This window comes from Sceloporus undulatus, chromosome 2 (genome assembly GCF_019175285.1).
Source record: "Sceloporus undulatus isolate JIND9_A2432 ecotype Alabama chromosome 2, SceUnd_v1.1, whole genome shotgun sequence".
NCBI classification, from domain to species: domain Eukaryota; kingdom Metazoa; phylum Chordata; class Lepidosauria; order Squamata; family Phrynosomatidae; genus Sceloporus; species Sceloporus undulatus.
Window position 1 is genome coordinate 92,949,511 of NC_056523.1, and position 27,084 is coordinate 92,976,594.

The following is a 27,084-nucleotide window of genomic DNA, read 5'->3' on the forward strand; positions in this document are numbered from 1 at the left end:
GGAGTTTGTTGTGGGGCCCAGAGCAGAGCTCTGCTCCAACTCCCAGAAGTCCATAGCAAAGAGCCAGACAAAACAATTAAAGCGGGGCTAAACCGGGTTATTTCTCCAATGTGGATGCAGCCCAGGATTCAGTAAAAGCGGGGTCAGGCCGCCTTATTTCTCCTCAAAGACGAGGCCTGGAGCCCCTCTCCCCGGCGCCTTTCCCTCAGCGAGGGCCTTGGGAGCGCGGGGCGGGGAGGAGGAGTACGCGGCCTTCGGTTCTCCTCCTCCTCCTCCGCCGCCGCCACCCGGCGATTGGCTGCCTGCTCCTCGGGCCGGGAACGGGGAGGGGTTACTGCGCCTGATGTCACCAGGCGACTAGTCCGGGAAGGAGTTATTTATAGAGGCGGAGAGCAGCTGCGAAGAGGAAGCCTCGGGTGAGTGGAAGAGGAAGGACATCACACACACACACACACGTATCTATAACTATAAGGACGCTTAAGGAGAAGGGCCGGCGGCCATTCCTCCCTCCCTCCCTCTCTCCGTCCGCCGTTTTAACCGCCTCCCCTTTCCCCTCCTCCTCCTCCTTTATTGTTTAGCGCCGCGCTGTTGCTTGATCGTCGCCGGGTGGAACGAGGGAGGAAGAGAGACCTCTTGCAAAGCGAGGCGTGATGGATCCGTGCCACAGCGAGGAGACCGGCCCAGAGATCCCCGGCCTTGGTGAGTGGGCCTTGCGCCGCTTGGAGGGAGGAGCGAGGGAGCCAGGATGTGTGCCTGATGTGCGCCTCAGGGAGGGAGGGAGGGAGGGAGGGAGGGGACCTTGGGGCCTAGCGGGCCTTGAAGCCTTCGCGGCGGTTGCGGCCCCGAGGGAGGGGCCTCGGCTGAGGCAACGCGGGCTGCCCCCGCCTGGCCCCTTCCCTTCTTATAGCCTCGCTGCTACTGCTGCTACCTCTGTGTTCCTCCCAGCTTTAGTTCCCCCTTCTCCCCCCGTCAGTGTGCGCTGACCACGTCCTGCCTCCGCCATTGCGGTGGGTGTTGCCACGGGGCCTTCCTTCCTCCCCTCCTCCCTCTTGCTGCTTTCTCTCCTTTGCGCATGCGCGGCGGCGGCGGCCATTCCGAGGCCTAGGCGCGCGCGCGAGGAAGGAGGGAAATTTCTGTTGGCTGGCGTTAAAAAGGCCCCCTTCAACTGCCTCCGTGGCGGTTCCTTCCAGCTCCCCCTCCTCCCCCGCAAAAGGGGCTCCGGACAAAGTCCCTCGAGTCGAGGGCGGCGGCAGGAATGGCGTCACGTGACCACCTCTCGGCCTTTCTTTAAACAGAGAAAAGTCCGCCTGCCTTCTCATATTATTATTGTTGTTGTTGTTGTTTGCCCAGACTCTCGACGCAAAAGGGAGACCTACCTGGCCCCTAACGTTCCCACCTGTCTGGTTTTAAATCTTCAACCCAGACCCTAAAACTTGGTTGCACTCTTGCCCTGTTTCCTGACATGCCCCCAACCGTCGTGGCTCCTGTCTCCGGAAAAGACACACACAGAAAGAAGCTTAGCTTTGTATATCAGGAAAAGTGGCACACAAACAAGCAGAACTGGAGCACAGCCCAGTAGTCAGAATTCAGTTAAAAAACAAACACTTTAGAATCCTAGAGTTGGAAGAGATCCAGCCCAACCCCCTTCTTCTGCCATGCAGGAACTCTCAGTCAAAGCCCCCCCCCCCCCACAGATGGCCATCCAGCCTCTGCTTAAAGACCTCCAAGGAAGGAGACTATCACCCTCCGAGGAAGGAATGTGTTCCTCTGTCGAACAGCCCTTACTGTCAGGAAGTTCCTCCTAATCTTGAGGTGGAATCTCTTTTCCTGGAGCTTGCATCCTGTTTTCTGGAGCAGCAGCAGCAGACAAGCCTGCTCTCTCCTCAATACTTCAGACAAACTAAATACTCTACAAAACTCTGAATACACTATGAAACTGAATACTCTATAAAACTGTTTATTATTACTATTATTGTTGTTTTATAAGACACTGAGTCTCTTGGGAACACAGGGAAGGGCACCTTTTGAATAATAATAATAATAATAATAATAATAAGGCAGCCTTCCCTGTGTTGTGAAGACACACTGCGCAAAGGGAACCTGGCCCTTACGTTCCCTCCTGTTACTTAAAAAAAGAAAATATAATAGAACTGATGGCAGTTGTGAACTTTTCCAGGAAGACATTATGGCACGTGTCTCTTGCAAAATCTGGTTTTATTATTATTATTTTTAAAAGCTTTGTATTTGTACTATCATAGAAATACCTATGTGTAAAATTGAGTGTGGATCTTTAGTGGCACGTAGTTAAGCAGAAGTGTGGCACAACTTGACAGTCAGACTTCAGTGGGTTTTTTTTAACCCAAACTTTGGACAAGCTTGAAGTGAAGAAAATTTCTGTAAGTTGTGAAAATGGGTTAATGTTTTAGAAAACAGTTTTTCTTATTTAAAAGGTGGCCTTTCCTGTGTTCTCAAGATACCTAACGGAAAAGAATTGGGTCCTTATGTTCCTGCCTGTTATTTAACAAAAATGTATTAGACCAAAAAACAACTGATTGCAGTTGTGCTGTTTCCTGGAAGAGACCCCAGCCATCATAGCAAAATCTGGTTGTTTTTTTAACATGCTTGGTTTTATCTGGAGATACCTATATGCCAGTGTATGCATCTTTAGTACCACATAGGTCCAAAACACACTGCAGAAATAATCCAGTTTGAGACTTTGACACCACTTTAACTGCCCTGACTCATTGCTAGGGAATTCTGGGAACTGTACTGTTGAGACACACTTGCCTTCTTAGTCAAAGCTCTGGGGCCACAATAAACTACAATTCCCAGGATTCTCTAGCACTGAGCCAGGGCAGTTAAAGTGGTGTCAAAATGGATTATTTCTAGAGTGTGATTTGCACCATAGTTAGATATAGCACAACCTGATAGTCAGACTTCTAACAGAACACTAGACAAACTCAAAGTGAAGACAATTTCATTGCTAGTTGTGAAAATGGTCTCCTTACTCTATAATGCCGGGTTGCACAAGATGCGACCCAGGGCTGGATGTGGCCCGCCAAATGATTTCTGGAGGCCCAGGGCGCCATTATCAAGAAGAGGGGGTGTCCTGGCTCCCAGAGTCCTTGCCCGATCGCAAGGGGCTTTGGAGGATGGGAGCAATGGACTCTTCCCCCAGAGTTTGCCTCTGCTTCCCAGGGGAGCTGTTGCGGGAGAAGGCTTACACTCCTCTCGCACCTTTGGCCAGGCAGGCCCAGAGGGACAAGCTTTTTGCAGGCAAGCAGTGGAGACAGCCGGGAAGGCAGAGAGAAAGAGCGAGCCTTGGGCCCTTCTTCTGGGATGGGAGAAATAGAGGACGCCTGACCACCGCGTTTGTCCTCCTCCTCCTCCTCTGCCAAGTTGTTCGCTTTTGAGCGGCCCAGGGGTTTGAGCGGCAAGGCTACCTCCTGGCAAAAGCCCAAGGCCACTCAATGGCTCGGCAGAGGAGGAAGAGAACAACATGGTGGGTGGGCACCCTTGTTTCTTTCGTCCATCTGCCTCCTCTTGAAGGACGGACGGAAGGAAGGAAAGAAAGGAAAGAAAGAAAGAAAGAAAGGAAAGAGGGGAGAGGGAAGAAAAGAAAAAGAAGGGAGGGATGAAGGAAGCAGGGAAAGAAAGGAAGGAAGGAAGGAAAGTAGGGGGAGAGGATGCCTTGTTCCCTGGTAGGGTGACTAGACTTACCCTCCTTTTCCCAGAAATGTTGCCCATCTTAGCCTTCCTATCCAGGAGGAGGGATTCCACAATGTGCTCTATTTTGAGCTTGACTAAGAAGTATGGATTTGCATTTTGCTTCTAGCTTTTATTTGGTCATATCCTCCCCCCCCATTTTTTTTATTGTCCTACATTTCACCTAAAACTGTTGGTGGCCCGAACAACCTTAGCCAATCATAATTTCTGCCTCCTTCCAAATTGGGCACCCCTACTATAACAGTTTGTTGATTTGAGATTAAGTACTTGAAACTCAAGGAATGTCAGAATAATGCAGCCTGTAAATATCTAGGGGCTTAAGTTATGTTCTTAAAAGCTTTTTCAAAATTCCTTAGAGATCTTTATACTGTACCTGAATTACCATAAGCATTTGACTTGGCTTCCTGTAGTGCAAAGTACGTAAATCTCTTGAGATACACTTGCAAACCAACTTTCATTAACTTGATGATTTGGCTCTCTCTGTTTCTCACTCCCTGGAAGAGATCTTGTTGGTCAACTTTGTTCCTAGCAAGCACAGTCAACAGAGCTGGAGAGCGTTAATCAATAGCAATACTAATGTGTTTATTAAAATGTATATAGCATCCAATGAATGAAGTGATATGCTGAGATTTTTTTCATTCATTGCCCATAAAAGACTACTGAAATCTTAATATGCAAAATATTTATTATACTTAAAGCATGTAAAGCAGTGTAACATTGTTTCCATTGAAACTGTTGAGACACATTGAGTAACAAGTATTAATTTGTTAGTTTTTCTCCCTTTGAACAAAGCAGTGAGTTGTCATTTCTCAGAGAAACTTAAACCACAACATGAAATGGCTTTTGCTATGATGGCAGTGTCTTGAGTAACTGTTTTACATCCATGTGGTAAAACTCCTTGATCCTGTTATGTAACAATCTTGTAGATATTAAGAGGTGATGAAAGTAGTTTATACACAATGTTTAAAAGAAATGGGTTCACTTCTCAGTAGGTTCAGTTCCTAGGTAGTCAAAAAAGCTTTAACCTGTGAAAAAACATAGTTAAAAGCAGTTAAAAAAATTGTGACCAGAATCCTAGTACTAAACTAGACAGGTGCATTGATTCAGTTGTTTGTAAATCAAAGGTGGGGAAGCTGACTTCAAAGAAGAAATAGGGACAGGAATTCCCCCTTCCCTGGTTTAATTTCTGTGCAGCCAAAGCTCCCTCAGTATCTAAACTGACCTAGACTTAAGGAAAAACCTCCTTTGGGAATGAGGATATAAATCAAATCTGATGTCTGTCCTGCATATGAATTTGTTTCTAAAGCACCACCTATCACTACTTAATAACCAGACTAGCACATACACTTTTAATACATGGATGTTTGGTTTGGGCTTTACAAGTTGTATGTTAAACCCAGGAGAAAAAAAAACTATGCCTTAATTTGATGGTATTCTGTGTATTTGACACCAGTGCTAGTTATAGTGGTGATCCCTGGAGCAGCCAAGTGTTATTGGCTGCCAGTCTGCAGTTTCTAAGAGAGAAAAAAGAGTTGTAGCTGCTGGTCTACTAATTCAGCACGTGTCCCTGGCACATTAGGGGAAAAATGGTCCTCACTTGTTTGTTTTACATCCTAGCTAAGCACTGTGTTGCACTATTCAGATATGGACTCAAGCCACTAGACTAAATCAGTGCTTCTGTTGAATTGGCCAACAGAACTGTCATCAAATACAAGAGTTTGACTGGTTTGTGGCACATGCTAGCCAAGAGCTATTATTTCAGGGAAAGCAAAGTGAAAAGAGGCTGACTTACAAAGAATTAGCAATACCTACAGAACTTTTAAAGTACAAACTGTATATTGAACTGAATCCAGCAACAGAGATTTAAAAACAATGGTACAGGAGAGATACTTACTTTTTCCAATAAGTATTCTTGTTTTATGTCATCATTTTTGAAATCTTCATTAACATCTAAAACCAGAATGGGTATGTCTCTCAGGTTGTCAAAATCCACCCTACAAAAATTAGTTAATTTGTTAATTCTTCATTGGTTTATAAACTGTGAAATTTTGAAACCAATTTACAAAACCTTTAGTGCATAGCCTGAAAACTGGATATTATTCCTTCTGCATCTCCTGAACACAAGAATTCAGCAGTAATCAACACTTATTAACCAATTGAGCTGTATCAGAGCTTTCAGAATTTTATATAGTGATTAGGCCAGTGTGGTTTAGTCATTTGACTACTGAACCGTGACTCTGGAGACCAAGGTTCAAATCCCTGCTTGAGCATTAAAAAACCTTACTGGGTAACCTTAGGCAAATTATACTCTTTTAGTCTCAGGATGGTACAGTGGGCCCTTGGAATTTGCTGGGGTTTGGTTCCAGGCCCCCATGGAATCTGGGGAGGGAGGGAGATGTGTGTGTGTATATATAAATGGCATAGTATAGTGCAGTCTCTTAAAAAAGAAGGCGGCAAAATCAAGGTTTTATGTTGTTTGTTTTTGAAAGTTACATTATAGGAATATTTTCAAGCTGTCAGTAGTTGAATTCATTGATATGGAGGGCCATCTGCAATGGCACATCCCCTCTAAAGAAATATATCAAGAAAAATCTGATAGGTTCACCTTAGGTTCCAAATGATTTGGAGGTGCACAATGACAAACAGTGCTAAAGCTTTAAGAGCAACTTACTTCATTGTCCTCTCATGAAGCCAAGTTTCATGTTTATAGTGGAGGTTTTCTAGATATTCCAGCTGAATTCCTTGTTCTTCTTCTCTTCCTCTGCGGATCAGCCTTTCCATGCACTTCTGTATTTTTAAATGTAAAAATATAATGTTAAGCATGCTGAATGGTTATTATGAGGTGGGTTCCTGCATTGAATGACACTGTACATTTATGTCAAGATTGGATAAAATGTGGCCCTAGGGCTGAATGAGATCTGTGGCCGTTTTTGCAGTCTTTCAATCCCTCCAGGGTATGCCTTTTGCTATCCGAAAGTGGAGGACTTTAATTTTCTGGAAGCCCCTGGAAGCAGCAGTTTGCCTTTTCAAAACATCACAAGGTCACAGTACATTTTTTTGCCACTAAAAACACCCATTTTTCAAATCTGTAAGTGGGCTTGTCCTCCACTTCCTTTGGGGGGGGGGCATTTTTGGCATTTGTTGGCTTCTGTATGTTCCAGGGACAGAAAACTGGCCCAAGAAATCAATACAGTTGAAACAATGCTTGAGCAAAATTTTTATTTCACATCTAAAGTCAACTGCTTAAGTGTACTTGATACCTAAGACCTTGTACCCCACTGATGCATAAGCTCCAGTTGGCTTAAACAATTAAAAGTATGATCAAATTCATGCTAATTTGGTTCAAAATAAATAGGCTTGTTAAACTTGTTACCATTAACACTCAGTGAATGTTCAATAAATAGTTCTGAGACATTCAATAGTATATTATTATTATTATTTTTCAAACTTGACATGAAGCACTCAAATGCCTCTAGAATACTTTTTAAATGAATATTGTTCAGGCCAATTCCTATATTATGAGTACAGTAATGTTTAAAAACAGTTGAGTCCCATTCTTGTATCTTGGCAACAGTGAGAACTCATGGAACTTTGACATCACAATGATAAAAGGTTTGAAGTCTAGGTTTAGAATACTCTTTGAATTGCAGTTGCTCTAAGTAGGTAAGACTGGATTCTGCTTATATACTTGTAAAGTTAAGGCAATTTCTTAGTACAATTTATGTCATCTGAGCCATCTGGGAAGTTAACAAGGACAAAAACTATGATTCCATGTGTTTTAACCTAGGATTGAGTTGTCCAAATATAGTGCCAAGGACAAAAAGTGCTACCACATACTTGTTGGTCTAATATGATAAAGATTATGATTTGACTATGTTTATGCATAGGTTGTTGCCTAATCTGAAACTCTGTCCTCTGGCTAATTCAGTTTAGGAAATAGCTGCAGCCTAAATTCAGACACCCATGTATGCATCTAAACTGCTTCCACATGGACCTTTTCCATGTTTTCATTATGCTAAACTAAGTGTAGTTTGAGCAGGTCACATGTTCCAAGCCTCAGGGGAAGGCAATGGCAAACTTCATCTGAACAAATCTTGCCAAGAAAACCCTATGATAGGTGCACTTTAGGGTTGCCATAAATGACTTGAGGCCACACAACATACATGCACAAATGCAGCATTGGAAAAGTCCTCTCACCCTTGAAAAGCATATTTTTGGGTGATGAGCATGAAAAATTTCAGTCAACCCTAAAGATGATTATCACATTATATCCAGTTTTGACCCAGTAAAAAGTCTAAATATGTAAACATTTCAGATGTCAGAGCTCCATACTGACTTTAATACCTGAGTTTGGTATTAGTATATTATCTAAAACTAGTTGCCTTAGAAAAGCATACCTCGGGAGTTGTTCGGAGGTAGATAATACCATCTAGCTCCAGGTTGGACTCAAACTGGTTCAGAAGCCATGCATGCCAGTCCTGATAAATTGCCCATTCTGTTTCATTGATGTCTCCTGATTCAAATGAGTTGGAAGCAAACACATACCTATAATAGAAAGGTGTTTTATGCAAATAGGTATAAATGCATTCAAAAAGCAAACTTCTTAGAAGCTACTAGATAGTACAGTCAGCCTGTGCTGTATGTGGCTTTCAGCTTATGCTAAATGAATGGTGCATACTTACATTGGGTGTGTGTGTATGGAATGACCCCCCCCCCCATGTAAAGGAAGGGCTGGTTGTAGTTACAAATCTGATACACATTAACTTGAAAAGAAGTCCTAACTAACAAGTTAGGACTTGTTAGAATGTAGTGGCTGAGTTGAAAAATGCAAGAAAAATTGTTCAATTGGAATCCTATAGATAGTTGTGTAATCTTCTGTGTTCTCATATTGCCATTTAAATTAAAAAATCTGTATACGGTAGATCTGTGTAAAGAGAGCCAGTCTCTTTAGATACATAATTGAAGTCCTTGGGGTACATGCTGAATACTTGTGTCTACCTAATTGACAAAAACACAGTTTCTGTAAGACAGAAGCTGCTGCTCCTTGCATCTGGAATGCTATTTCCGATGCAGGTATATTACTTGAGCCCTTCATTTTAATGTAGTCTTAACCTGCACACTACATTATCAGTAATGCTTGGGACCAGAAGCGTTTGGGATGTTTTCAGATTTTTCAATATTTGCACATACATTAAATATCCTGGAGATTGGGCCCACTAAAGTTGTTAGTTTCAGATACACTTATATACATAGTGTGAAGGTAATTTTATGCACAATGTTTTAAATAATTTTGTGAATGAAAAGGTGTACATTTGAACCACCAGAAAGCAATGGTGCCACTATCTTGGATTTCCTGCATGGCAGGGGGTTGGACTGGATGGCCCTAGTGGTCTCTTCCAACTCTATGATTCTATCTCAGCCACCCAATGGTCAGTTTTTGAATTCCAGATTAAGGGAGATTCAACCTGTGTTTACACTGAACCTCAACCACTGCCGATATAAACATGCTTACCTATCGCTGTACACTGATCTCTCAAAGAACTGCACCGGATGTTCAGCTTCATGGAGTTTTGCAGAAACTGGTTTTAATTGTGCTTTAACTCGACTCAGACAGGCATAGGTCTGGAAAGTATAAGCCCATCTTGTAGGCTTGGCATACAACATTTGAAGCAGGTTTCCTCCACTCTTCTGAGATGTTGAAAGCTCCTGATAACGTTAAAAGGAAGATAAGGGGGTGTTGTTGTCAAGCACTATACATTTACTTTGTTTTCAGGGTGTGAATGATCCAGTGTATGAATGATTGCTTATCTCTTGTAGAAAATGAGTGCTGTTCATTGAAGTATTATTATTACTGAGGTAGTCAACTTCCCTTTAGACTCTGAAGGCTGGTCTGTATCAGTGCCTGATCCTGAAACCCTCCTCATCCATGCCTATTCACCAGTTCAAATCTACCCCCCCCCCCACTAGCACTTACTTGGGACTCATGTTCCGTTGTCTGGATGTTGCACCACTTGGCGATGGGTTCAGGGATGATTTCCCACTCGTCGCTGCATTTCTCTAGCAGGCGGACAAAGGTAGACTTCCCTGCGGCTGTGAAGGAAAAGCAGTTGGGAACGAGGGCAGTATGGCATGCAGCCCTTTCCTTGCAGCCTTCGCATGCCCCTTTCATTTCCCTTGCCTCCATTTTATCCCGCCAAAACAGCGGAAGGAGGGAGGACTCCTTCTTCCTTGGATTTGGCGCCGCTTTCAGCCTGGTCCATTGCTATGGAATTCTGGGAGCTGGAGCTTGTCGTGGGCCCAGAGCGGAGCGGAATTGCATAGCCTTGAACCAGACACAGACTGAAAGCGGGCTACGTTCCTCCAGCGAGGATGCAGCCCACCTTCCACTCCTTCAGAGGCTTCTCTTACCGATGTTTCCTTCGATGGAGACTTTCCTGAGGCGCTTCTGGAAGCTGGCGTCCAGAGCAGGGCTGGGGCTGAGGCAGAGGCGCTTGGGCGGCGGGTGCATGGCGGCCTCAGTCCTGGAGCTCTGTCTGGAGGGAAATGGCAATGGGGCCAGTCCCTCCGGCCCCCTCCCCTTCCTCGCCGTTCAAGAAGCCCGCCTCGCTTCGGCCAATCCGCTTTGGCGCCCGGCCCTTCTCTTCCGAGCCGCCGCCGCCGCCTCCCCTTTCCCCTCAGGGCCGCCCCTTCCCGCGCTCAGGCAACAGCCGCTTGGCTGCCAAGGGGCCGCCATTTTCTCTCTCGCCATCGTCTTGGGACCACGGGGCCGCCTTGTTCTCTAGGGCATGCCCTACGCTTACGCTGCTTGGAGGGCCTCCATTTTGAGGCGCCTTGTCCCGGGGTGACCCAGGGTCCTGCTTTTCCAGGACACGTCCATCATTTTTTCCTGGAAGGCCGTCCATTTTGAGGCGCCTGGTCCTCAGGGCGACCAGAAGCCCCCCTCTTCCAGGGCCTTTGCCCTCCATTTCCGCCTTCTTAAGTTCAAAATGACTTCCCATCCTGAGCGAGATCCAGAAGCATGTGTGTCCTGTGCCTTCAAGCCTTTCCCGACTTGTGGCGGCCCTCTCATGGGGCTTTCTGGGCAAGATTTGTTCAGCGAGGCCTTGCCCTTGCCATGCTCTGAGGCTGAGAGTGTGTGAGTTGCCTTCATGGCGGAGCCAGGATGAGAACCCTGCTCTCCAGAGCCCTAGTCCCCGCCATGGCTCTCGCTCAGGAAGGACCACCTTGTGTCGTGTCCTACATTTCCCTCTGCCTCGCTCGCCCTGCGACTCAGGCGCATAAGGATGGGACTCGCCTTTTTACTGTTATTTTTGAACTTTAGCGTTTAGGAACTGCCTAGTTCCAGGAACTTCACTTCCCGGCACTTGGAGGGCGAAGGGAATTGTGCAGACAGTGCTGCTCCGCTCTGGAGCCGCCGCCGCCACACACCCCGATCCCCAGAATCCCAGAGCATCATCCCCGCTGTGTGGATGCAAGCCCGAATTCCGTGAACGTGGCGCTCAAAAGCAGCCCTTCTCAATGCTCCTCCAGTCTTGGAGAAAAGTGTGGTGGTGACTTTATCAAAGTGCTTTAATATCGGAGGGCTTTTAAACATTTTGGCGCCCTTGGCCTGTGCCATGTTTCCAACGGCCGACGAGGCACGTACAAAATGGACGCCACTCGCAGACCCATCTCCCAGCCAGCTTTACGTTTCCGCCTGAGCCACGCAAACCCTAAACGCGGCTTTGTTCTCCGGCGCATGCGCACAATTGCTACGAAACCGCCGAATTGCGTAGTAGGCGATGTATTCTTGCGCGCGCGGGGAGGAAGGGGGGAGGTGTTTATGTTTGGATAGAAGGGCGCATGCGCAGGGGGCGGGGCGGATGCTTCTGCTGGAAGTCCTGCGCAGGCTGTTCTCAAAGGCGGTGTCGGGAACGAAGCCACCTGCGCCATTTTAGAGGGAGAGATGTACGCGCATGCGCCTTGGGCTGCGTTCTCGGCCACGCCGCGCCAGGCTTTGGAAGGAGGTGAGGGAGAGAAAGGCCGCGCTTTACTTGGAGGGAGTTTTTGTTCTTCGTCGTCCTCCATTTTGTTCCCCTCGGCGCTCGGGGAGGGGAGCGGGAGCGGGGCCGCCTTCTGCTCAGGGCTGGCGGAGCGGACCCGGCCGAGCGGAAGCGCCGCCATTTCCTAAGACTCTGGCTGGGCGCTGGGGGGGGGGGGGAGGCTTCAGCAGTAGAGAAGAAATGACCCGCCTGGAGCGGCCTGGGCGCCCCGCTCGGGGGTTTTGGGCAGGGTCGTTTGTCGGGGCAACGAGGGTGCCTCAACAAACGACCCTGCCCACAATTCCCGAGAGGGGCGCCCAGGCCGCTCCAAGCGGTCCCAAAGCGGGTTAATTGTCCAGTGCGGAGGCGGGCTAAATGTGGCCTTTGTTTGCCTCGTAGCAACAGAAGGCGAAACGGAGACCACGCTGACTTCCAGCATGATGTTGAACACGGAAGGCGGCGAGGGCTACGTGGTCAAGGTCCGCGGGCTCCCCTGGTCCTGCTCCGCCGACGAGGTCCAGAGATTCTTCTCCGGTAAGGACTCCCCTCTCGCCCGCTCTGCCTTTGCCAGCAAGCCGCCCTTTTTGGCGCCTGTGGAGTTCCCTACAGGTTCAGTTATACGCTCATCCCTCCACGTTCCCCTCAGGCCCTCTCCACGCAACATAAAGCACCTCACAACTATGTGTATACACACACACACACACACACACACTCACTCACTCATCCCTCCATGTTTGCAGCTTTCGTTATTTACGGGTTTGATGAGTATGTTCTCTCTAGGGAGATCTGGGTCCTCCTAGATTGCTATTCTGTGGCCACCGTTAACCAAAAGTTGCCCAGAAAGACCTAGACATCCCCAGAGAGAATACTCTGCTAGGCATTTGTAGTTCCTCCAGTGCAGTCCTATAGGACATTGAGCACAGAGTTGCACTGGAGGACCTAGAGATTCCCAGAGAGGGTGGTTTTTGTTTTGTTGTTGTTGTTTGCAGTTTCCCCATATCCACAGGGGCCTTATGCCCCTTAACCCTTGCAGTCCAAGTGGTTTACAAAGTGTAAGCGAATTGCCCCCAACGATCTGGGTATTCATTTTAGCCACATCAAAAAGATTCAGGCCTGTGTAGAGCTTGAGCCCTTTTGCTGCTGTTGATTTCGCAACCTTTATGGTTTGTGAGTGAGTGGCTGCATTTCACAAGCATTTAACCATTGCGCCACCAAGGCTCCTTTCAATATTATTATTGTTGTTGTTGTTGTTACATTTATATCTCACCCTTCTCCCAAGACTGAGACTCCCCTCCCCTCCTTGCTCTGTGTTACAAAACATACTTTTGTGTTATGCTTAAGGTTCATTTTTGATTGTACGTGTTCAATGTATCTCCCTTTGGGTGGAAAGGTTGGTATAAATAAGCATATTATCAGTATTAATCAAATATTTTAATATTATTGTAAGTTATATTGTTATTATTATTGGAAAAGGTTAGGTTTTTTCCTAGAGCGGAGCAGAAAGTGAGGTGCAGACTGCTAAGTTTTCTCAAGTTGCATACTAGTCATGAGAGAAACTGCTTCATTACTATAGTTTCTAATATGTTAAAAGTGGGAAAAAAACTGTTAAATTCTGTCAGTAAAACGATAGTAACGAGGATCAAAGTGGTTCAAACAATAGCACAACGATTCCCAAACTCTGACCTTCCAGGTATTTTGTACTTCAGCTCCTAGAATCCCAGACTGTTGACCAAGATGGAGGAGGCTTCTGTGAGGCTTGAAGGGTCAGAGATTGGGAGTTACCACAACAGAGGAACAAAAATTCACAGTGAGGTTGTGGATATATAAATACCTGTTCTTAAACTCACATGCATCACTAGTTTATGTGTACTGGTTTCTTTCTATGTAAAGTTTGAGTTGCTAATAGATGGAAGGTTGTGGAACTCCTCATTGGATACAGATTCTGTGGTGTATGACTAAGAACAAGACAAATATACTGTTTTGAAACGTTTAAATGTTATCTATTTTGAGTTCATGGTGAGGCCTCACAGTACATACAGCCTTATGCTCTTATTCCAGATGCCATGCTGCACACATTACATGTAGTTTCTGATAGTACTCTGTTAGTAATGTGTTCTCTCTTTTTTAGAATGCAAAATACTAAATGGATCTTCTGGGGTCCGTTTTATCTACACAAGAGAAGGACGACCAAGTGGAGAAGCATTTGTGGAACTGGAAACTGAAGAAGATGTGAAATTGGCATTGAAAAAGGACAGAGAAACAATGGGACACAGATATGTTGAAGGTTTGGATTGAATTGGCATAGTAACTGACTAGGATTTTATTTGGGTGGAGTTCAGATGCATGAATATTTTTCTGTGTTTGTGAATGCAAGCCTGTTCTCCAAATGATTTTCGTGCATTGACCTTTTTGTGCCAAATTCCAAAATTCATTAATTCTGAGTGCCTCTTGCAGTCTTCAAGTCAAACAACGTTGAAATGGATTGGGTTCTGAAGCATACTGGTCCTAACAGCCCTGATACAGCTAATGATGGTTTTGTACGTCTTAGAGGACTTCCATTTGGTTGTAGCAAGGAAGAAATTGTTCAGTTTTTCTCAGGTATGTGGGGTAAAGTCCTAGCTGTAGTTGTGGGTAAAGATTAGAAGTTTTAGTGGCACTAAAATAATGCCTGGCAATACTAGTAATAAAGATCAATCGTGTTTAAACTGCCACTTTTGAAATGGTCCATGTTTCAGCTGTTTTTAAAGACAAAATAATTGTTTAAGCTATTTTCTGTTTGTATGGAAACTACCTCCAGAATTTCAAATATCAGCTAGGACTTTGGTTCAGTCTAACTCTCCAAAGTTTAAGGTTGACTAATACTTTAAGAAGAAAAGTAGATACTGATAGACTACAGGAAAAAATTAGCATGTTAATCCTTTCGTTGTACTTAACCAAGCATTTAAATTCCTTCTCTACTTTCTTGATACACATGAATGGGGGATAGTCATTAATGTAATTAAAGACTGGTTGAAAAGTGGAATGAAAGCGAAATAACTCTGATTTTCACCATTGGGCAAAGTTTTCAGTAGAGCAAACTGAAGTCACAAAGCAGATAAGAGCCTTATAAGTTCTCACTACAGTACTCAGTTCATAGGAAAGGAAAAAATGTGGTGCAGATGAGTCTGCATTTAGATTCTTTCTAGAGTGACTAAATTCTTTGCTAGTGCTTTGATAACTGGTTACATTGCCCAAGTGTGGATTGTGGAGTTCTTTCTTCTGTACCAACTCAGCTACTGTTCATTTCTATGCACTTCGTAATAATTGGTAGAATTCCCTTGTTTTCTGACAGTTATAAATAACAGTATAGAAGATGCCTACCTTCATGTTTATAAATATGGATAGCTTCAAGATTGGATATGTTTTTAAAATGTTTACTTCATAACTTCTTTGGAGGAGAATTGTTTATACTTATTAGAAACGAGATAAGGCTAAAGCAAATACAGAAGAGAGCTTTATATAAATGTTTGGAATATATTGCACTAGTCCAGATAAAATTCAAGTGTTCTTTTTGTTGAATTACAGTGATAAGATCAACTTGCGTGACTTCAAATTTTATTGAAAAATGTTCCTTGCTCATTTTTTTCCACAAATCTTAAAATTATTTGCATGTACAGTTTCCTAAAATGAGTATTTTTGCCAGTGCCTAACTTGATTTAAGTAGAGCTATTAAATAATTTGCATGACATTGTCTTGAAGTTTAGTTAGAACTTCTTATGATTTGTAGAATTGATCATACTTTATTTTAAAAGATGTTAATTGATAAAAGTTTTTTAAAGAGAATGTTTTGATCTAAGTGCTACAGGATTTTGTAGTCTTTTTATGTAGGAAGTTTGTGTTAAAAATCTAATAGAATGTGATAAAGTGTTAATGTTCAAATGTTTCTGTTATAGTGTTGATAGTATGGTATCTTGATTCTGAATTTAAAGTATAACTTCTGGTGTATGTTAAAGCTATAAGAAAATCATGATTGGGCTTGTGATGTTAATATTACCCCCTTACTGGGGTTATTTGTCCTTGGGTTGAAGGGTTGGAAATCGTGCCAAATGGGATAACATTGCCGGTGGACTTCCAGGGGAGGAGTACGGGGGAGGCCTTCGTGCAGTTTGCTTCACAGGAAATAGCTGAAAAGGCTCTAAAGAAACACAAGGAAAGAATAGGGCACAGGTGGGGATGGATGGTTGGTTGGATATGTCGCTCTTCTTATGGTAAACTGTTGTTAAATCCATATTCTCTCTTCTCAAGTGCTTACCTTACAACATGTATTATCCCCTACTAACACCTCCCAGTTTTATTGTAAAATGTTGTGTTTTTTAACATACATGCAAACTAGCTAAAGTGCTAGTTTTGCTCTTCCCTAGATTGCTTAAGTGTTAATTCTGAACAAGTTTAAAGATACTCAAGGAAGTTGAGAGACTATGGTTTTAAATTTTTCTAATAGCACCAATTATGCATCTTAGTTCTAAAGACACTTAGTATCTTATTGCCATAAGAAAATGTGATTACTAAACTTGTTCTATACATTGATGTAACATTTTCTTGTGTAATTTTCACATAAAATTATAACTCCCAAAAATGTCACAAAGGGTTATATTTGAAGTTTTGTGACTTGCTAATTAAAGCATGCATTTTTGCCTATGCTGATTTGCTATGCAAATGTGTAGGATGGACTTGTGAGCTCAAAAAGCTTTTTGGAATGTATTGATGGGTTAAAATTCTGGCGGAGGCTAGTTTTTTAATCCTCCTGCATATTGCCATATGAGCAAATATGGGTGCTGTTGAGTGGACATGTGTCCCTCCAGAGTGTGTTCTGATTATTTAAAATATAAATTAGTTTGCTCTCCCAAACCCTTAAGGTTGGGATCCCTTAACGAGCATATAAATCCTCAGTAAACTGATTTATTCAATTAGCCTTGGATTATCTGTTACTATAACCTAAAAAACCTGGCTTAAATTTGCCAGTTCCTAGGCTCTGGTTTTATAATGTATTTGTGTAATTTTTATGTGCAGGTTTTTCAAAATCTCAACTAGCTTTATGTGTATGAAACTTCCAGGTATATTGAAATCTTCAAGAGTAGCAGAGCAGAAGTGCGCACTCATTATGATCCTCCTCGCAAACTAATGGCCATGCAGCGGCCTGGTCCTTATGACCGGCCAGGTGTGGGAAGAGGCTATAACAGCCTTGGTAGAGGAAGTGGTTTTGAAAGGATGAGACGCGGTGCTTATGGTGGAGGTAAATATACAAAGCTTTTTATACTTCAAAAACAAATTATCTGTAATGAATGTATGGCTGAAAGATGCATTTCTGCATGTTCTAAATTTTGGTTTACAGGCTATGGTGGCTATGATGACTACAACGGATATAATGATGGATATGGCTTTGGATCTGATAGATTTGGAAGAGGTAAATATTTGTCATTAGGGTAAATGAAGCAACTCATTCTACATACAAAAGATATAGTATGGACTCTACTTTCTGCAGGAATGTCAGATCACAGATATGGGGATGGATCTTCTACTTTCCAAAGCACAACCGGCCATTGTGTACACATGAGAGGATTACCTTACAGAGCTACAGAAAATGACATCTATAACGTAAGTTGCTGTCATGCCTATCTTATATTTACCCTGTTCTGTTATCAATTGTTCTTAGGTCTAAGTTCTAGTATTAGTCCTAGTTAGAGTAGATCTGTTAGCTAGTGCGGTCTAGTAGTTTAGGTATTGGGAATATGACTCTGGAGTCAAGGGTTCAAATCCTTGGAAATGACCTGAAGGCATACTACAAAAGTGGACATATTGAAGCAGTGGGATTTACCTGTATGTTACTTTAGTAGTTAATTCAGTGCCTCTATTCTGATTGGAAATAACCAGTAAGATTCAGGCTATAGCATTAAAATTTTAATAACCTAATAATGGCTTGTATTTGACTTTCTCTGCAGTTTTTTTCACCACTTAATCCTGTAAGAGTACACATTGAAATTGGACCTGATGGCCGAGTAACAGGTGAAGCAGATGTTGAGTTTGCTACTCATGAGGATGCTGTTGCTGCAATGTCTAAAGACAAAGCAAATATGCGTAAGTTAAAGTATGTTTTTTACCTGTAATGTTACACACCCACCCACAGCAGAATAATTCACTTGTCTGTATTGGTTTTGACTGTTAACATTGTGATAACTTTGTGTGAGACAATGATTCATAATGCTGCCATTTTCACCCTTGAACAAGTCTAGATTTGGGATTAAGATAGTTACATTTCTTTAATAATAGTTTATTATTAAAACAATTATCAAACATTCAACATACAAACAATCATACATTCTTCTATTAACATTTTATAAATAAAGAGAACATATAATGAATTTCCCACTCACACCATTATTAGTTCAGATATCTTCCATATTATTTCATATTAAATTGTACCCAAGTATTAATTTGGATAATAACCATCTTCATCATCTCTGTTGCTGTTTCCCTGATTTCTCCTTTCCCTATATACCATCTTTTCTACTAGATCTTATCACTTCACATTTATTACATTCTAATCAATTTCTATATCTTCATTCTTTTCTTTTCCTCCTCTTCTCTCCTCTTTTCTTCCCTTCTAATCCATTCTTCTTTTCTTTATGCTAATCCTAGTCTTTTCTTTCTTTCTTTCTTCACCCCACTCTCCCATCCTCTTTCACCTCTTCCATCCTCCCACCTTTCATACTCTCACATCTCCTCTTACTTTCTTTCACATACTCATACCCTCTACACTTTACTTTCTTCATATTCTAATACCTTCCTTTCCTCTTTCTTCACTCCTAGATAATTATATTTTCTGTCATACTTTATGTCATGTACCTTGACCCTAGTGTGTATGTTTTATATGTTCAGAGCATTGTCACATTTTTGTTTCCTTAGAACACCGATATGTAGAACTCTTCCTGAATTCTACAGCTGGAGGAAGTGGTGGAGCATATGGCAGTCAGATGATGGGAGCAATGGGTATGTGTAAGCAATTCAATTTGATGTTAACTGCTGATATTTAACAAAGCTTGCTAATTTGAAATAGTTTCTGCTTTTTCTAAATGGTCTAAAACGGAAATTCAACATTTTGTCTTGCAGTCAAGGAAACAGAAGGGGTAGTCCAAGACTGGAACACTAACACATTGGCAGGTATATAAACCTTTTAGGTATACATTACAACAATTGGGCTGTTAAGTAAATATTGTATGTGTTGTATGAGTGAGTGATTAGGTTAGTGGAATGGGGGAGTGTGGGGGAACATTTTTCTGTTCATAATGTTGTGATAGGTTTTTGTGGGGTGGGAGTTATAGGAGCATGTGATAACTGGTGGAATTGTACTAGCAGTGATTACCACAGTGATTATTCCCCTGTACTGATGTTTTGTTAAGCAGCTAGTCTTAAACTCCAGCGGTCCCTTTCTGCCTTCCAGTATTCTATAGAAATAATGCTTTCAGAAGCTGTGTTTGCTTATTTTTAAGATCTTATTGTCAAAATATGGTTGATTTCATCTGTTTCGGAGTGTTCGTGTTGCTTTGATAGTACTTCGTAGTACTTCTATCCTAACTGAAAAACAAAATTTGTGAAATTGTATGTCATAGGAATTAATCACTGGCATAATTGGTGCCTTGCAAATACTTGAGAGATGAAGGAAGAATCTTTTCAACTGAGTACCTGGTTAAATAGGAACAGATGTGTTTTGTTTAAGTAGCATAAATACATATATTCTTTCTAAAAGTTGGTGGTTAACAAAGTCTTAACGTGCATATCCTTAACTTGAAAGGAAGCCAATCCAGTTATGGTGGTCCAACTAACCAACAGCTGAGTGGGGGCTATGGAGGAGGCTATGGTGGTCAAAGCAGCATGAGTGGATATGGTAAGATGTTCTTAATAATTCCATTTGTACTGTATTGGAGTATTGTACTGTGTGTTGTATAATACAGTGATTATTATTATTATTATTTATATAGCGCTGTAGATGTACACAGCGCGCTGTACATACAGACAATAAAATTGATAAAAATGAAACCTGCCAATGGCGTACATTCTACCAAGTATTGGGGTTAGCTCATCGTTCTATGTGGAAATCATATTGTTTTGGCAATAATGAACATCATATACTGTATTCCAGGACTGTCCAGGTATTTGGGTTCAGCTACCTTTTAGGAAACTTAGAAAATCAAGTTTAGAAAAACAAGGATATCCTGGAGCCTATCTATCTGTCTCTCTGTGACTAATTCTATCATTTTGTGTGTCGACATTGATTGTATACATTAGGCTGCAATAGAGGGAGGGCCTGAGACTGTTTCAAGACCCACTGTGTACATGCTTTAGAAAAAGTCTGAGAAAGTAGTTTGCAATTGGCTTTATAGACTAAAGCTTGCAATTACATAGAAGGAAGTTTGCCTTTTTAGTAGTACAGGATTGTGCAAGATGATACAACAGAGATAATTTGAAGGTGGGAGTTGGTTGCCCTGTCTGGAAAAAGCATATTATGTTTTTGTACTAAATTGTTTTAATTTGCTATTTGCCTTAGGTAACCAGAGTGCGATGAACAGCAGCTACTACAGCAGTGGCAATCGTGCATCCATGGGAGTGAATGGCATGGCTGGGATGTCTAACATGTCCAACATGAGTGGCGGCTGGGGAATGTAAATTGTTCTCCAAATTTTTCATCAACATTTTTTAAGAAAACAAAACAAAAAACTAAGTTTAACAGTTTTGCAATACAAGCTTGTGATTTATGCTTTACTTGTAAGTGAAATCAGGATCATTTTAAACCATTCAGGTTCAGTATTTTTGAATACGCTGAAACATTCATCTAGAGTGTAAGTCAAGTAAAGAAGTTCCTGTTAAACAATTTCAGCTTTCCCCCCAGTTTTTGTTGTAGGAGTGTATTTGAGCGGTAAGCGTATTTAGGTTAAAGCTGTTTCAATTATGTTAAATGTTGCTCTTGTACCATATAACACCAGACACTGTTTTCAGTGCATGTTCAGGAACATGCTTTTTTGTACAAACAAAATATAGGAGCTGTGTTGGAAACTCAAGTGAACATTTGGCATGTTAGTTCTAGATTTTCTTTTTAATATCTTGTAAGGCACATTAAGCTTTTTAAGTTAATGGGGAAATGTGAGATGCAATACAGCTACCTTTAGAATTCTGGTCTTGGGTGTTCATATGAAATCTGAGGCCTTGATTTAATCTTTCATTGTATTGTGATTTACTTTTAGGTGTATTGCGCTAAGTGAAACTTGTTAAAATAAAACTTCCTTTTAAAAACTGGACCTTCTTTTGATTTTAAGTACCGTAAGCATTGTATTGTGAGCAGTAATTATTCAGATGCACTGAATCAGTGCATATGCCACTTTAACATCCACCTCAATGTTAGAGTCCATTATAGAATACTGCCTTGCTGGGATTGGGTGGTAGTCCTGTTGATAATGTTCGTATCCAGTATTTTAATTTGCAGGTATTATATGCCATAAAAGGTCATCTCCTTGACATGAATGTCTAGTCATAACTGACTATGGGGGCTGATGCTCATTTCCATTAGTAAGCTGAAGAGCCAGCATTGTCTGAAGATGACTGGTGAGCATGTGGCCAACATGACTGCACCGAACAGCGTTTACCTTCCCACCAAAGTGGTACCTGTTTACCTACTTGCACTTTTACATGTTTTTGCAATGCTGGGTTGGCAGAAGCTGGGACTAGTGACGGGAGCTCACCTCATCATGCAGCACTTGGGCCTCAAACTGCCAACTTTCTCACCTTAGAATCATAGAATCGTAGAGTTGGAAGAGACCACTAGGGCCATCCAGTCCAACCCCCTGCCATGCAGGAAATCCAAATCAAAGCATCCCTGACAGATGGCCATCCAGCCTCTGTTTAAAGACCTCCAAGGAAGGAGACTCTTATCACCCTCTGAGGGAGTGCATTCCACTGTCGAACAGCCCTTACTGTCAGGAAGTTCCTCCTAATGTTCAGGTGGAATCTCTTTTCCTGTAGCTTGCATCCATTGTTCCGGGTCCTGTTCTCTGGAGCAGCAGAAAACAAGCTTGCTCCCTCTTCAATATGACATCCTTTCAAATATTTAAACAGGGCTATCATATCACCTCTTAACCTTCTTTTCTCCAGTCTAAACATCCCCAGCTCCCTAAGTCGTTCCTCATAGGGCATGGTTTCCAGACCCTTCACCATTTTGTCGCCCTCCTTTGGACACGCTCCAGTTTCTCAATGTCCTTTCTGAATTGTGGCGCCCAGAACTGGACACAATATTCTAGGTGGGGCCTGACCAGAGCAGAATACAGTGGCACTATTACAGTGGTACCCCGGGTTACGAAATTAATTCGTTCCGCCGCCGCTTTCGTAACCCGGAATACTTCGCAAGCCGAAAAACCCATTGGCGCTAATGGGGAAAAGCCGCGATTTCGTGTGAAATAGCGCCGAAAAGCACCAAAAAATTTTTCGTAACCCGAAAAAACCTTCGTAACCCGGAACAGTTTTTTTAATTGGATTTTTTTCGTAACCCGGAAATTTCGTAAGGCGGCGCATTCGTATCCCGGGGTACCACTGTACTTCCCTTGATCTAGACACTATACTGTACTTCTATTGATGCAGCCTAAAATAGCATTGGCCTTTTTAGCTGCCGCATCACACTGTTCACTCATGTTCAACTTATGGTCTACTTGGACTCCTAGATCCCTTTCACACGTAGTTTCATTCAGCCAGGTGTCACCCATCCTATATCTGTGCATTTTATTTTTCCGCCCTAAGTGCAATACCTTACATTTCTCTGTGTTGAATTTCATTTTGTTAGCTTTGGCCCAGCTTTCTAGTCTATTCAGGTCATTTTGAATCTTGATCCTGTCCTCTGGGGTATTAGCTATTCCCCCTAATTTGGTGTCATCTGCAAATTTGATAAGTATGCTCCCAATTCTGTCATCCAGGTCATTGATAAAGATGTTGAATAGCACTGGGCCCAGGACAGAGCCCTGTGGGACCCCACTGGTCACTTCTCTCCAGGATGAAAAGGAGCCATTGTTGAGCACCCTTTGGGTTTGGCCGGTCAACCAATTACAGATCCATGTAACAGTTCCTTTGTCTAGCCCACATTTTACAAACTTGTTTGCAAGTATGTCATGGGAAACCTTGTCAAAGGCCTTACTGAAATCAAGATATACTATATCCACAGCATTCCCTTCATCTACCAAGCTGGTAATTTTATCAAAGAAAGAGATCAGGTTTGTCTGGCATGACTTGTTTCTCTGAAACCCATGTTGACTTTTTGTGATTATGGCATTGCCTTCTAGATGTTCACAGACTCTCTGTTTAATGATCTGCTCCAGAATCTTTCCTAGTACTGATGTCAGACTAACTGGACGATAATTGTTGGGATCCTCTTTTTCCCCCTTTTTGAAGATGGGGACAACGTTTGCCCTCCGCCAGTCTGCTGGGATCTCTCCTGTTTTCCAGGAGTTTTCAAAGATTATTGCCAATGGCTCCGATATTACAATTGCCAGTTCTTTTAATACCCTTGGATGGAGTTCATCTGGTCCCTGAGACTTAAATTTATTTAGATTAATAAGGTGTTCCTACTATCTCTTTACTTATTCTGTACTGAAATGCCCCTATCCTGTCCTCTGCTCCATTATCCTCAGGTTGAGCACCCTTTGCCTTTTCTGAGAAGACTGAGGCAAAGAAGGTGTTGAGTAATTCTGCCTTTTCTCTGTCTTCTGTTAGCATTTTGCCATCTTCTCCACGCAGTGGCCCTACAGTTTCCTTCTTCCTTTTGCTGCGGACATATCCAAAAAAGCCCTTTTTATTGTTCTTAACCTCTCTAGCAAGCCTGAGCTCCTTCTGCGCTTTAACTTTTCTGACTTTATCCCTACACATGCCTGCTATTTCTTTGAATTCCTTTTTTGTGATTTCCCCCTTTTTCCATTTCTTATACATGTTCCGTTTCAAACTTAGCTCGGTTGAAAGTTCCTTAGTCATCCATCCTGGTTTCTTGAGACACCTCCCGTTTTTCTTTCTCACTGGAACTGTTTGAAATTGTGCCTTCAGTATCTCCCTTTTGAGAAAGTCCCATCCGTCCTGAACTCCTTTATCTTTTAGTATTTCTGACCATGGAATCACCCTCAATACTTCTCTAAGTTTACTGAAATCCGCTCTCCTAAAGTCTAGGATGTGTGTCTGACTATGCCTGGCTTCTCCTTTCCATTGTATAACAAACTCCAGGAGAACATGGTCACTTCCACCTAATGATCCCACCACTTGCACCCCATTAACCTTATGATTGTCAGTTGTATAGTAGTCATGCTCCTGCTGCTTTCTTTCCTCAGGCTGAGGGAAGACATAGCAGAAGAAAATGTGGTTTTTTGAGTGGGGCAAAATTTGAAGCTATGTGGGGAGCATATATATGGAGAAGGACTATCAGAGCTCAATTCTTAAACAGTCCTTTGTATTTGAGTGGCTTCTACCGTCAAAACCTGTTTCCCTGTCCATGCCAGTTTTAGTCCTGAGATTCTTCATGCTTGCTGTACAGGAAGCACAAAAGAAAAACACTAAAGGGAAAACGAAAAGGTGTTAGGATCTTATCAGGGCAATTCTATACCATCAGACATCCAACTTATATACTGTTTTACTCAAAACATGGTGCCACATAATCACAGGTTGGAAAGGGACCACAAGGATCATCTAGTCCACAACCTCTTGGAGATATTGCCAAAGTCCTCTTTTGAGCTCCAAAGGAGGATTCACCAGTCTATTCCACTGTGGAACAAGCCATATTGTCAGGAAGTTCTAATGTTTAGGTGCATCTCCTTTCTTGTAATCTAAATCTATTGGTTCATGTCCTTGTCTCTGGAGCAGCTGAAAATATGCTTGCTCAATCTTCAACATGAGATTCCTTCAAATAGTTAAAAATGGCTATTATACCACCTCAGTCTTCAGGCTAAACATTCCCAGTTTCCTATATCATTCTTCATAGGACTTGCACACTACTCCAGGCGAAGTCTGACTAAAGCTGAGTAGAGTGGTACTGTTGCATCCCGTGATCTGGACACTACTGCTGCTGATAAATGCCAAAATTGGCATTTCTGACAGCCACATTGCATTGTTGAGTCACATAAAATATAACCCCTAAATTCTTCTCTCATGTACTGTTGCCAAACAATATGTTGCCTATCCTATATCTGTATTTCATTTTTCCTGCCTAAGTGTGATCCCTTACATTTGCCCTTGCTGATACTCATTGTTAGTTTTAGCCCAGCTCTCCAATCAATTAAGGCCATTCTCTGAGAGACTGAAGGAGCACTCCACAGCTCATGGGTTTATCCCTCATGCCAAGCAAGTCAGGCAGAATCCCCAATTCTGATCCTGTTCTCAAGGATACCAACTCCCCATCCCCCTAATTTGGTGTCACCTAAGTAATATGTTGAACAATGGTTCCAGGACACTTGTGGCACTCACTGTGTAAAACTTGGAAGGAAGTGGTATGAGCCTGCTGCCCATGCCCTGTGTTTTACCTGTGAAAGAAATGGTTAATTTTTTAAAATGAAAATGAAGGCAAGGACGTTTAATTCAATTTTAAGTCTTTATTGCATTATCACTATTTTATAGGTGCTTTAGAAACATGAATCTATATTTACTTTTGAAGTATAGCGAAGGCACATTCATTTTATACATTGCTTTTAAAAAATTCTTCCATGGGGACACCTTTTAAGAAGCTGACATTTTCAGCTTGGACTACATAGAAATCTAGAGGGAATTTTTCAATTGGAATTGTTACAGTAGTAGATCCATAGGACTAAAGTGTTCAGAAAAGTAATTTATTTTAGAGATCAGATGTACAAATATCAAGTACAAAGTTAAATACAAACAATAGAATTTTTTTTGTAATCTATAGACAAAAGAAATATGACTGCACATTTCAAGAGTTGCAGCACATTGAGACCTTTTTATGTTTTAACATTTTCTGGCACTTAAGCTATGCAAAATATTCAGCTTCCATAATTTCTGTAAGCCCCATTATTATAAAGTTTATTTCTCCCATTCCAACATGGCAAATTACCATAAGAAATGTGTGATGAAGAAAGGTGCAGCTTCGATTCCATGAAAGAACTGTTAGTTTATTCTCTTGTTAAACATGGTTGTTCTAAAACAAGCTTAGTTTATGAAGAATTTGATGAACACCTCTGAAGCAATAAAGTGTGGCAGGTATCACAAACTCGTACAGGCTTTGGATAGGATGGAAGTGCAAGCTCATTGCTGGAACATGTGTTGCAAAAGATGTGTCCACAGTTTCGACAGTGGTGCTGTAAAAACAGACATTATTCCAACTTTTACTATCACAAAGGAATCCATGCTTTTCACCTAAGAATGAAGACAGCTCTGAAACCTGGAATTCAAACTATTCTCAAAACTGGTCAATCAGTCATGGAAGGTTCCTAGATATGTGAACTGTACCTAATTTGATCAGATGTCTTGTGGTGGATTTAATATATGCATAGCCAGAAGTATTACACATGTAAGTTCTTTTTCTACTTAGAGAGATCTTGTAGCACCTTTGGGACTAACTGAAAGAAATTGGCAGCATGAGCTTTCGTAAACCTCAGTCTACTTCCTCAGATGCATTGATGTCTATGAAAGATCATGCTGCCGATTTCTTTCAGCTAATCTCAAAGGTGCTACAAGATCTCTCAACGTACTGATTCTACAGACTAACATGGCTATATCTTTGAATTCTTTTTCTGCTGTTACTGAAGGAGACTGTCAATGAATACTGCACACTGTAGGCTATATTTCAGAGGAAGGAACAAGTAAAATCACTGTTGAGTATTCTTTGCCTAAGAAAACCCTGTGAAATTCATGTGGTCATTACAAGTCAACAGATGACTAGAAGGCACACACATACAAGGTGGTATGCAGTGCTTCCTTGTGCAATGGCAACTAATAGATTCTGGCTATAGTTCTCATCCAGGCCATGGATTAGCTGCAGAGGATGCTGCAGAAGCTCCCTGTATACCCATCATTTGCCATCCTGGCCAGACTTTCACAGACCTCCAATGTCTCCAGTGTCCTACGCTTTATTTTAAGATCACATGATGTGAACTGATACATCCTGCCCCCTTTTAAAAAATGTTTTGCTTTATCCTTTCACCTGATTATGAGTTCTGGAGAGCTTAATAGCTCACACAACATTATGTGACCTCAGAGTTGTGGAAGAAAGTATTGTACCATAGAAGGTAGCATGTTTCTTTGGTTGGTTAATATAGCCAACTTTTAATTTTGC

At 42.2% G+C, this 27,084-nt stretch overlaps 3 protein-coding genes across 12 annotated transcripts in view; 1 reads left to right on the plus strand and 2 right to left on the minus strand.

Annotated features, from left to right (window-relative positions):
- The first annotated feature begins 274 nt into the window (after positions 1-274).
- Positions 275-21,074, plus strand: HNRNPH1 (heterogeneous nuclear ribonucleoprotein H1). 7 transcript variants are annotated; one of them, XM_042448230.1, is made up of 14 exons: positions 275-416; positions 579-699; positions 12,147-12,281; positions 13,876-14,031; positions 14,202-14,345; positions 15,815-15,953; positions 16,841-17,019; positions 17,119-17,190; positions 17,248-17,381; positions 17,726-17,861; positions 18,690-18,773; positions 18,894-18,944; positions 19,576-19,668; positions 20,329-21,074. In XM_042448230.1, the coding sequence occupies exons 2-14, from the start codon at positions 651-653 to the stop codon at positions 20,445-20,447; spliced, it is 1,491 nt and encodes a 496-aa protein (XP_042304164.1). In that variant the 5' UTR covers positions 275-416; positions 579-650; the 3' UTR covers positions 20,448-21,074. The 7 variants fall into 7 exon arrangements, with proteins under 7 accessions (XP_042304164.1, XP_042304165.1, XP_042304163.1 ...); XM_042448231.1 differs by having other exon boundaries at positions 12,153-12,281; XM_042448229.1 differs by lacking the exons at positions 275-416; positions 579-699 and adding an exon at positions 11,583-11,732 and having other exon boundaries at positions 12,153-12,281.
- Positions 4,394-11,378, minus strand: LOC121920929 (deoxycytidine kinase 2). 2 transcript variants are annotated; one of them, XM_042448237.1, is made up of 7 exons: positions 10,135-11,372; positions 9,701-9,816; positions 9,239-9,432; positions 8,124-8,271; positions 6,398-6,513; positions 5,621-5,720; positions 4,394-4,751 (listed from the first exon to the last, which is right to left on the minus strand). In XM_042448237.1, exons 1-7 carry the CDS (start codon positions 10,232-10,234, stop codon positions 4,728-4,730), a joined length of 798 nt encoding a protein of 265 aa, XP_042304171.1. In that variant the 5' UTR covers positions 10,235-11,372; the 3' UTR covers positions 4,394-4,727. The 2 variants fall into 2 exon arrangements, with proteins under 2 accessions (XP_042304171.1, XP_042304169.1); XM_042448235.1 differs by lacking the exon at positions 4,394-4,751 and having other exon boundaries at positions 4,799-5,720; positions 10,135-11,378.
- A 4,293-nt stretch (positions 21,075-25,367) lies between the features above and the next one.
- RUFY1 (RUN and FYVE domain containing 1) overlaps positions 25,368-27,084 on the minus strand; it is a 40,391-nt gene continuing 38,674 nt past the window's right edge. For all 3 annotated transcript variants that reach the window (XM_042452309.1, XM_042452307.1, XM_042452310.1), the window contains one exon: positions 25,368-26,107. In XM_042452309.1, coding sequence (XP_042308243.1) covers positions 25,948-26,107 — 160 coding nt within the window. In that variant the 3' untranslated portion in view covers positions 25,368-25,947. The remainder of the gene's footprint in view (positions 26,108-27,084) is intronic.

What these genes read in the sequence shown, in the direction of transcription:
- LOC121920929 (XM_042448235.1), bottom strand. Translation starts at nt 10,234, where the DNA reads ATGCACCCGCCGCCCAAGCGCCTCTGCCTCAGCCCCAGCCCTGCTCTG. An exon ending in CTCCATCGAAGGAAACATCG is followed by an intron (nt 9,817 to 10,134) that starts GTAAGAGAAGCC and finishes TTTCCTTCACAG; the next exon opens with CCGCAGGGAAGTCTACCTTT. An exon ending in CTTCATGAGAGGACAATGAA is followed by an intron (nt 5,721 to 6,397) that starts GTAAGTTGCTCT and finishes TAATTTTTGTAG; the next exon opens with GGTGGATTTTGACAACCTGA.
- HNRNPH1 (XM_042448228.1), top strand. Translation starts at nt 11,672, where the DNA reads ATGTACGCGCATGCGCCTTGGGCTGCGTTCTCGGCCACGCCGCGCCAG. An exon ending in GCGCCAGGCTTTGGAAGGAG is followed by an intron (nt 11,733 to 12,146) that starts GTGAGGGAGAGA and finishes TTTGCCTCGTAG; the next exon opens with CAACAGAAGGCGAAACGGAG. An exon ending in GGTCCAGAGATTCTTCTCCG is followed by an intron (nt 12,282 to 13,875) that starts GTAAGGACTCCC and finishes TCTCTTTTTTAG; the next exon opens with AATGCAAAATACTAAATGGA.